The sequence below is a fragment of the Aegilops tauschii genome, chromosome 5 (genome assembly GCF_002575655.3).
Source record: "Aegilops tauschii subsp. strangulata cultivar AL8/78 chromosome 5, Aet v6.0, whole genome shotgun sequence".
Taxonomy (NCBI): Eukaryota; Viridiplantae; Streptophyta; class Magnoliopsida; order Poales; family Poaceae; genus Aegilops; species Aegilops tauschii.
Window position 1 is genome coordinate 549,465,834 of NC_053039.3, and position 11,044 is coordinate 549,476,877.

The window sequence follows — 11,044 nt, forward strand, 5'->3', positions numbered from 1 at the left end:
TCGATATGTCCTAGTTTGTAGCACAAGTCATGCCGAAATTCATGAAAAATTTCGGCATGACCTTTGCTAAAAAGTGGACAAATCGAGAACCTGAAATTTGCCGGAACGGAAATGAATCAACATTCCGGCAAAACATAGGCCACTCGGCTTCATTCCCTGGAAACAACAAAAGGCCACTTGGGCACAATCGAACCACTTCTATGTTGCATATAACAGGACCACTTAAGAATATGTAGATGAGAAGCTACAATAGTAGATAAACATGTGCAAACACAATTGAGGAATTTGCATATATCCTAACCACTTCAAATTTGCATCTCCTAGCGTTTGACACTTCAAGAAAATCTACACAAATCTCATGCTCTCTCAAACTCAATTCAAAAACCAAATATAGATTATATTTAGTTAACTACTGAACTAAACTTTACTCTAAACTAAACCATACTGCCCTAATTAACATGTAGTTAAACAAACTCAATTAAAAAACTAAACCCTACTGAACTAATTAACATCTACATTATCTACTACTTAACATCTATTATTACCCTAACTAAAAAGCATCTACTATTAACCATACTGCCCTAGTTAACTAGTACCATCACTACTACTAATTAACATCTACTACTACTACTAAAAAACATTATCTATGAACCCTAGTACTAATTAACATCTACTACTACTGCTAATTAGCTATAGTGCGTTTTAGCAAAACACGCTACTGCTATAGGAAGTAGTTATTTCTTTTGTTTATCTTTACATTTTCTTTTTTTCATTTCTCTGTTTCCTACTTTTTTCATTTTCATTTACTTTTCTATTTTTTTTCATTTTTCTTTTCTTTCTTAGCAGTAGCGCTCTACGCAGGAAACGCGCTGCAACAATGACCATAGTGGTAGCGCGCTTTACGCGGAATCGCTACTACTATTCCTAGCCTACCGCCAACACGGTGGGAATTATAGTGGTAGCGCTTTTTGCTGCACACGCGCTACTGCTATAGTTGTAGCTATAGCGCGCTTTGCAAGAACGCGCCACTACAAAGTAGCAGTCACGCCGTATTTTAACCAGCGCTACTGCTATACCTCTGTGTATAGGTTTTTCCCTAGTAGTGAGAGAAGGAGGAGAAGTAGATGGGATCACAACCAGCACGACGACGTGGTGGTGATGGTGGTGGTGGAGCTAGTTCAGCAGGGCTTCGCCAAGCGCTACTAGAACAAGGACGGAGGAACTACAGAGTAACGTGAGAGAGAGGGGTGCCAAGGGCTTGGTATGTCCTCTTGGGGCGCCCCTCCCCTCTATATATAGGTCGAGGGGCATGGGGAACAGCCTCTCCAAGCCCTAGGGTGCAGCCAAGGGGGAGAGGACTTGGACTCCAAGTCCAATCCTATTCCTACTAGAACTCCCTTTTTTCCTTCCCTAGCCACATGGGGTTTGGAGGACCTGGTGTGCCTAGCCCAATAAGGCCAGGGCACCTCCCCTCAGCCCATGCCAGCCCTTGGCTCGTGTTGGACCCACTTTTGGACTTTTGGACCCCTCCGGAACCTTCTAGAAGCTTCACGGTACAATACCGAAAAAACTGCATCTTTTTCCGGAACCCAAAATATGACTTCCCATATATAAATATTTACCTCTCGACCATTCCGAGACTCCTCGTGACGTCCGGGATCTCATCTGGGACTCCGAACAACATTCAGTTACCAATCATCAAATGTCCCAATACTACTCTAGCGTCAACGAACGTTAAGCGTGCGGCCCTGCGGGTTCGGTAATCATGTAGTCATGACCGAGACACCTGTCCTGTCAATAACCAATAGTTGGACCTGGATGCCCATATTGATTCCTACATATTCCACGAAGATATTTTATCGGTTGAACCATGATGTTAAGGATTCGTTTAATCCCGTATGCAATTCCCTTTGTCCGGCGATATGTTACCTGCTCGAGATTCGATCGTCGGTATCTCCATACCTAGTTCAATCTCGTTACTGGAAAGTCTCTTTACTCATTCTATAATACAAGATCCCGTGCCTAACTCATTAGTCACATTGCTTGCAAGCTCTTTAAGATGTTGTATTACCGAGAGGGCCCAGAGATATCTCTCCCTCATACGGAGTGACAAATCTCAGTCTCGATCCATGCCAGCCCAATAGACACCTTCGGAGATACCTATAAAGCACCTTTATGATCACCCAGTTACGAAGTGATGTTTCGATACACACTAAGTATTCCTCCGATGTCAGGGAGTTACACGATCTCATAAGGTAGAAATGCTCATAAGGAGGGTTTGAAGCAGAAGTTGCAGCAATATGGATGATCTATTAAACACATTTTAAATGTAAAATTTCACCTACATATATAAAAAGTAAATGGAGACTTATTCTTTTCGGTAAACTAAATACCTATAGAATTAAACCTTATTTACTATTCATTGGACTTGTTTTCATATTTCCTGTGATACATTCATGTTTACAATATTTTGGGATGCTTGATTATATATGTTTACATATCTTATACATAATGGGTGTGGCTAAAAGAACACAATATTTCCGGCTAGATATAAAAGTTCTTTCGGCGCCGCATTTATTACTCACACATCCCCCATGGATATCAGATAAGGTTGAACCTTTTAATGCATTAGTTCAGCAAATCGATTAGTTTTTTGCGCATCCCACAATTTCCTTAGTTTCAATGTCAGGTGTGACACTTGGCTACAACTATATGGAAGGAAAACGTGGCACTCAAACCCTTGCGATGTGGCCCCGCTGCAAAGTGGCAACTATTTCCTCGTTTTTCCTCTTATAAAATCCGGGTTGCCTCCTTTCCATTGCCAAGGACCCTAATTGTCCACCATATCCCCTTGTGAAAGCTCTCCCATAATAACCAAAAACTCTTACAAACCAACCGTAAGTGGGTTTTATTTTCAAGAACAGGATGCATGTCGTAGATTGGACTGTGAGAGGGAAAGAGCAGTGTTGGTATGCCAACAACGAGAACAAGGAAGAGGAGGAGATGTCACAATTCAAGAAGTTGAGCCAAGTGAGTATACGTTGGTGTTAATTTGTGTCCTCAAAGAGTCAATTCTTCTTCTTTATTTACCGTTTTCAATTTCTGATTCTTTCTTGCCACTTCATACTATGCACGTAGTTGTTTGTGCGGTTTGACGGACACCTTGTTTTATGTTCTTCTATTCACTTGGGATATGCAATCTAGTTTGTGATATATATATATATTGTTTAGGTACTATATCATTTATGATAGATATAGCTAGCAAGAAGGCTGATTCCACCATGTGTACATGTTCTGATATTCGAGGGTTTTTAGGTGAGATTTTCATGAGGAACATAATAGTTATGTTTAATCTATTTTGAGGAAGCATGAGTTTAAATTATGTGTTTTTTCACATGTTCCATTACCCTCCCTCTCGTTGTTATCTCAATATTTACACAAACATTGCGTGTCATGACATAGATCCAGTGCAAAAGAATTTGTGTGGTGTTAACCATGTATATTGCATCTAAACAACATGATCTTCAATTTAGGTATGAAGAATCTTTGCAATAACACAATTGGTGAACTACATCAATTCTTTGATCAAGAAGGGGTCGTTTGTTAGACTAGCCACCAGTTGTCACATGCTTCATGTGCTTTTAGCGTATCTCCTCAATCACATCACAACTTCTCAATGGCTAACACTTAAATTTCGGCCATTAGTATACAAAGTTTAGGGAACATGCTTTATTAGGGAAACATCCCTTATTCTTCCAAGCATAGGTAGAAGGTCTGCCATTCCACATAAGAGGAAGAAAAATTACTCTCAAGTTAGTTGGAGAATGATTGGCTAGAAACTAAACACAAACGGCTTGCAAAAACTAGGCTTGCTGCCTCCACTCTAATGATCTAGGCAAGGACTAGCACTAATTTTGGAACCCCCTTGTACATTAAATACAGATACCAAATAGATTAGTGCATATTAATGTTCTTTCAAATATATCTATACGGTCAAAGTTTGTCTAATATAGCAAAAAATATGAAAAAATGTGCAGTCCTGTTAGAGTCGGTTGAAGTGCAATCTATTATTTAACACCCTCGCAAAAACTCTATTATGTAACACAATTAAAATTAGTTTTTTAAATATATGAGGTACCATATTTCAGGCCTTCACTGCTATCTAATTATATTTAATCCTTTGTTTTGAATGTTTAGTTGCACATAGTTCTAGGATTGATGTACATGTAACATATATTCATGATATCATCTAGTATAACACTTACTCATCAAGGTCTACTCTACGCAAATAAGATGTGGTAGTCCTATGTGCGTGAAAGGTGGTTGGGGTGGTTCATAGAGGCCTTCTACGACTTTAGTATCTTGAGCATAAATGATGAACCTCCTTGCACACTAAACAAAGAGAAGTGCATGCATCCATTTTGGAAAAATAACATTAAATGCACATACATAGACATGTGGGACAATAGATTTATATCATCAGTTATTGTTCATGTGACCTTAATATGGGATTATGTAAATAGTCTCCAAAAATAGACCTGACTAATTTATTTCTATCAAAATTGAAGGCCCATAAAAAATTCATAAACTCATCAGCATAGCACTTATGCTAGGGTTAACCATTCCATCCAAATGATTCAAAGTGAGTGAGAGAGAGTGAGAGAGAGAACTACACTTTCAGTTTAGAGTGTAAGCCTCTCTAACTATGAAAGTGGCATCAAGATATCCCTTTAGTCTATGATTATCCTCTCTAGGCACTCAACCAACATTATTTTGAGTTTAGGAGTGTATTTGAGGTAGATTATTATAGAAGATTTGTGGTTGGCCTTGTCTAAGAAAATCCTTTTAGGGGCTATATAGATTGAAAACTCAAGGTACAAACATACATAAAACACGACAAATTTGACAAGAATGCAAATGCTTGCAAACGTAGTTTTCTTGAAGTCCTTTTTGCCTCGAGGGCCTGGTGGTTTGGGTCAGGGTGAGGGGTATTTCTTTCCACACAACGCATGAAAATTCCTTGATTCTAGTCCAATGAGTGGGAAATGCGGTTCAGTTAATGGTGAATTTCCTATAAAGCTAATGACAAATAAATATATAGTTTTTAAATTCTTTTAAAGAATTAGAATCTTAAAGAAATTATGATTCATATATTCATTTTTTAAGATTTTAAATTTTTTAAGTAATTAGTTGAAAGACATAAGATGCACTTAATTAGTTATCCTTTGTTCCACCATATAGTTCCTGTACTTTTTCAAAAATCATGCATTGTCAACTTTTGACTAAGTTTGTTGATAGAAATATCTCTACAATAACAAAAATAAAAATCATTAGGTACATTGTGGAATATAATTTTATGTTGTATTTATTTAGTTTTAATATTGTTGATATTTTTCTTTCTAAAATTTCTCAAACCTCAAGAAGCTTTGAGTTTTGAAAATAATAATAATAATCTATATGCACTATATTTTGGCAAGCACACGAGGGTTGGGGTCTAATATATTTTACTATCAAATGGGTTCAATTTTTTTCTTACTAACAACACCTACCGGATATATATATATATATAACACGCTCTTGATAATCATGTCACGGGATATCACCAAGACTAACATATAGTCCTATTTACCTCACAAGCTTGTCAATACGTGCTTGTACAAAGAATATCATGATATAGGAAAGTCATAACTATAAATTACACATTTATCTTATTAAAGACTTAGTTTTTTCTGTCTCGATACGTCAAACACATGTTAAGTTACTTCCATACCAATGTATTAGGATACTTCAAATTGCAATGTCAGAAATAAAAGCATAACAAAATGTTAGAGATGAAATATTTAAATTTGGGTTAAATGCTCAACTTCTAGTGCAAGATCAGTTGAAACTGATCCCCGTATGTAAATGCCACATATGAAGGCAAATACATGGTTTTTTGTTAGTAATTTGAGACTTTGGTAGAAATTGTGTATGTCCTTTTCTTCAGTGGACATGATTCTTACACTTGACGCCTTAATTGGGGTTGAACACAGCTGTGGTGAATAACCATTTGGAATTAATGGGGTCTTCCAGTGGTTCCATCTAATTGTTTTGAAACAAATATTTATGTCCAGTAACTCACCCATCCTAGCATGTACTATTATTCCAAGTTTAATGTCATGTAATATTTTACGTATTTCGTATATGGAGGCAAGGTTGTCAGAATCACGATTCTGAGTCAGATCAGAAATCCTACAGTAAGATCACAAATCTTAGGATAACGACAACCAAAACATTCAGATAATAGATTCTACTTATAGGAATTATAGAACCATTCCAATTAATTTAGATTGTGAAGGCACATAATCTCACGATCGAATTGGGATTCTAACAACCTTGTTTGTGGGAAAGTAAATATTTTTGTTGTTGTCTGTCTAATATTACGTTTCCTAGTAAATTGTTCGTTGTTTACTATTGATGCGCAAGTGGGAAATAACAACTTAAAGTAAATTTATATTTGTATTGTATTGTATCTTTGTGACACAATTATATTTGTATTGCCTCTTTGTAACACTTCCTTTTACAATTCACCACAACAGTCAAATGAAGGTAATGATGTGGTAAATGAGCTCTTCTCTTGGCAATCCATTCGTGGACGTGGGCCATTAGGTTTAAAGTTAACAAAAACACCCGCTCTTTTGGAGCTTATACAAAAGAAGCTCACATTAACCTCCAAAGGAAAAGGAAAGCAAACCACATGTGATGTACAAACAATATCTACTGCAATACAAGGAAGGAAGCCCCGTTCACAAAAGTTGCACGCTTCCAATTTTCAAGCTTCCTCTCTTAGAATTGGGGACTGGGAGGTAATTTCGCTTTGACTCATGTAATTTTTGTCTAATGTACACTAGATGAAACACCTACATTTTGCTCTTAGTTTGGTATTAAATGTAGATATAATATTTCTTTATCTTTTTCTGAAAAAATAGGATAACTGTCGACTTCTACTTCAGATGCACACAACCATTGTTACACTTGTTTACTTTATTTTCAAACTTTATTTCTGTTGTTATGAGTTATTACTAATATTTTTAAACAATTGTGAGGCAATATCGTCTTTGAATTGGATGTACTAAAATAAAGATGACAAAAACTTATGATATTTTAGTTTTATTAAACTAGTAAAATATGTCCTTGAATATTGGCTGAGTGCTAAGATTACTTTTATATATTGATAGTGGAAATCAATATATGAAGGAGATATTGTTGCAAAATTTTATATTTCCAAGAATAAATTGGCATGGGAAATACTCCATGAAGGCTTGAAGAGCAAGATAGAGATAAAATGTTCAGACATATGTGCCTTGAGAATAACTTGTCCCAAAGATTTACCCGGGATGCTGGATATTATGGTAAGTAAAAGGGTGTGTGTCACATATTCTTAAATTTATCATGTTAATATGTGCAAACTGCTTTCGTCCCATAAAGTAAATTGAAGCATGTGATGCATTTCATACTATACAACATTTGTCAGAACATAATAATGAACCAAAGTAGATGTCCGTTCTCTATTGTTGTACCATTGCACACTATTTAATTTATCAATTGGTACTAGTTATTATTTTATTGGTTTTACTAGTTATATGTTACCTGCCCAATTAGGTGTCCGCGGTGCCACAATTTTTCATAGAAACCAATCCACAGCCACGCAGGAGCACCAGGTGGCTTGCAACTACGGATTTTACTGGTGGACAAGCAAGTACGCACAGGTAATATATAATATATGTATAATTAAGATCGAAATGATTATTACCAAAGCAATAATGAATGATTTTACACACCACACTTGAAAAATCTCCTTTTTCCGAGCTAACTCAGTGGAAGCATTGTGTGTTTAATAATAATTATGAAATTATATAATTAATTAGGAAAAACCAGGCTAAAACTAGATACAAATGACACACGCCGACCGCTCGCGCGCCACCAAGCACACTGACACACTAATGTATGCCGACAAAAAAGTTTCCCACCATGTCATTGCCATCCTCGCACCCTCCAACAAGCGACCAAATCTGGCGAGCTTGCCCAGGGGTGGAGATGAAGACCCGATATGCCTTTAGGAAGCACGAACGACAAAACATCATGCCCCACCACACCATGCCACTATGCCATCACCAACGAACGGAAAGAGAATCCAAACCCACCATGGGAGAAGCGGGTTTAGGACTTTGCCCGCGGTGAATGTGTGCCTCTAGAACTCTGCATTGCGTAGAACCTCATACACTCTGAGGACCAACTCATCCCGGGGGCTTCCAATCATCTCGATACCTACTCAATCACCATGCCCTACGCACCTATCCTTCAACTCCATCTGGGATGGATGCCTTGATATCCACCACTCACGAGCGCACCACATTGCCGCATGCCGCCATTGCCTCGTAATCTAAGCTATATGTCACCGACTACTTACATCCACGAGAAACACACCGCGATCCAAGCCATCACCCCAACATCCATACAAATCTAACTAAAAGCATCATGTCAGCCTAGTCGGCGACCTTACTTCTGTTTCATCACGTGCAACACTCCAACAATAGGAAAACAGTAGCTCCATCTATTAGAACCATCACGGCCCACTTTATGGAGTTCTCGCTCCAAGGTGTGGGTACAATTCCTTCACCCTCCATTGGGTGAGAATTGTCTCCCTCCATCGTCTACCGCGCCGCGACATGAGAGGAAGATCTCGCTTCCGCCACTATCGCGCCGGCTTCTCCAAGCTGTTCTGTGGGTCAGACCATGGGGGGAGGGGCGTATTTCCCACCTCTTATTCTTGTTCTCTATTGCATTCTAAATTGCATAGTGCTAATGACAATTAAACATATATTTAATATATCTCCATAAGAAAACATATATTTAACATATCTAGTAGGTAAATTGAAATAATCACACACAAACAATTACTATCCTCAAGATATCAGTTCATCTTTTAGTATTTCATATTGATTGGATAGACAATATACAAAATAGATTTCAGATACTTATGCACTCACATAACTAATGCACTAAGAAAACAAAAAAACCATAATGTATATATACACCCTAAACAAACTAAAATGTTATTGTCCCACAAGTTAATTGTTTTTAAATTAATAGTTATGTTAAAATATCCTTTGGATGACCAAGCTCTAGATACATTTCTTTCACTATTCCCTGTAGCATTTACAAAAATGTTGGAAGGGTCGAAGGGGTTCCATTTAAAGATCAACAGACCATGGTCAAATGTTGCACATGTTAACTGAAACAACAATACAAACAAGTGTGCGCGCGCGTGTGTCTGGGTTTGGGGGGGGGGGGGGGGGGGGCTATATACTCTCCGGTCTACGGCTAGAATCTAGTGATAATTCTAATTGAATTGTAATAGATGATTTTATTTGTGAGGTCTACTTCAGAGTTGGAACGAATTAATGTTCTTTACATAACATGGCGTTTGATGTTATATGCACACTACTGCATGTACATATCTGAATAAACTAGCTTCGTTTCAATTTCTATATATCTGCATTATATTAGTGGGTGAAGATTTTTTTTCCTTTTATTGCTTTCAGTAGGCATGTTCTGCAGTGTGGCCCAGGGATAATGGACAAGCACATTGAGAATCTCCTCTACAAAAACCAACGTCTATATTTATTAAGTCAGAGCACCCAAAATTCATATCGTAGCAATTATGACAACCTGTTTGAGACTGGACAAACTTGGCAGTCATTGCCAGTTCAACCGGTGCCAACTGGAAAAATGACATTAGGGCTAAATGATTCTGGAGCCCTACAAGGTGTACACTTTCAAAGCTCAGGTAAACTTCAGAAGCAAAACTTTCAGAAAGTTTGCTTTATAGATATATCGCTGACTATGCACAAGATTTGAGTAATTAGTAATGCACGAGAGTTGAGTAATTAGTAGTAGCGGATAACTAATCTGACCAGCTGTGTACTTCAGGGCGGCGAGCTCCACTGAAGGAGGACATGTTTAACTGGAAAAACTTTTGGGGCACGCCTCTCAGGCCGGGGTCGCAACCTACCTCCATGTCCAACTCTAATGCTGGTATCATGTATAGTAACTCTGGAAACCACTTCGACAATCAGATCAATTCATGGAACTTATCTACCGGTGCTGATTACTCATCATTGCGTGAGATGTATGACTTGAATGGCAGCCATACCTTGTTGCCGAGTAACAGCAACATATCATCACAGACAATGGCACTTGAGCAGCTACGCGAAAACTTGTTGAGCGACAAGGAGGTCGTGAATGTGGTGGACGAAGAGGATCTCATGAGCATGGTGAACTCCCTGTCCTGCTTGATTGGGCAGAGTTCCCACTCCTAGGCAAGCAATACTCTGGTCGCTCCTCCTCTAGATCTTGAACCAACCCAAGTCATCAACGTGCCTCCCCCTGGAAGCAGCCCTCCATGGATGGAATGGCCAGGCTCACCATGAGAGCAATCACTGGAGGCACATAAACATTATTATTATGTGTGTGTGGGTGTGCTTGTGGCATAAAACATAAAATTGCTGGACTGATGGTTATTGTATTTCCGACATGTTGTTTTACTTTGTGTTTTGTTCTGATAAACTTCAGTGTGGACCTAGAAGTGATAATGCTTTCATGGGACCTGAAAACCCAAACTTATGTTTTAATCGCAATAGCGTCAATGAATAAATGTTATATGAATATTGTGCCAAATCATAGTGTTGACATAAACCTTAAACAGGATCCAACAATTTCCAGAAGGCACTTCCAGAAATTTACAAGATGTACCATATCTTGTTTCACATGTACTTCTGAAACCATTAATAAGCCCCAAATTATGGCAATAGGTGCATTTTGTTTGGACAACAACAATCAACAACTACATCTTATCTTTTGGGCCAACCAAAGTTTGACACTGCATTCCCAAATCGAAAAGAATGTTGGCAGTATGAGCAACTTGATTCAGGTCCAAGGAAAAGCTAGACTCGAACTTGAGCAACAGAGACCTAGGAGGGAAGGACATGAGGCATAAGTTTCA

General features: G+C 38.1%; 1 protein-coding gene across 2 annotated transcripts; it reads left to right on the plus strand.

Moving 5' to 3' along the window:
- The first annotated feature begins 2,815 nt into the window (after positions 1–2,815).
- On the plus strand, positions 2,816–10,707 carry LOC120965427 (uncharacterized). Of its 2 annotated transcripts, none has more exons than XM_040391158.3 (6): positions 2,816–3,030; positions 6,579–6,845; positions 7,218–7,391; positions 7,642–7,748; positions 9,585–9,829; positions 9,973–10,707. In XM_040391158.3, the coding sequence occupies exons 1-6, from the start codon at positions 2,926–2,928 to the stop codon at positions 10,359–10,361; spliced, it is 1,287 nt and encodes a 428-aa protein (XP_040247092.1). In that variant the 5' UTR covers positions 2,816–2,925; the 3' UTR covers positions 10,362–10,707. The 2 variants fall into 2 exon arrangements, with proteins under 2 accessions (XP_040247092.1, XP_040247093.1); XM_040391159.3 differs by having other exon boundaries at positions 9,588–9,829.
- Positions 10,708–11,044: the final 337 nt, after the last annotated feature.

Excerpts from the sequence above, each read along its gene's own strand:
- LOC120965427 (XM_040391158.3), top strand. The coding sequence starts at position 2,926 with ATGCATGTCGTAGATTGGACTGTGAGAGGGAAAGAGCAGTGTTGGTAT. Across the intron at positions 3,031-6,578 it reads AATTCAAGAAGTTGAGCCAA|TCAAATGAAGGTAATGATGT; the intron begins GTGAGTATACGT and ends TCACCACAACAG. Across the intron at positions 7,392-7,641 it reads CCGGGATGCTGGATATTATG|GTGTCCGCGGTGCCACAATT; the intron begins GTAAGTAAAAGG and ends CTGCCCAATTAG.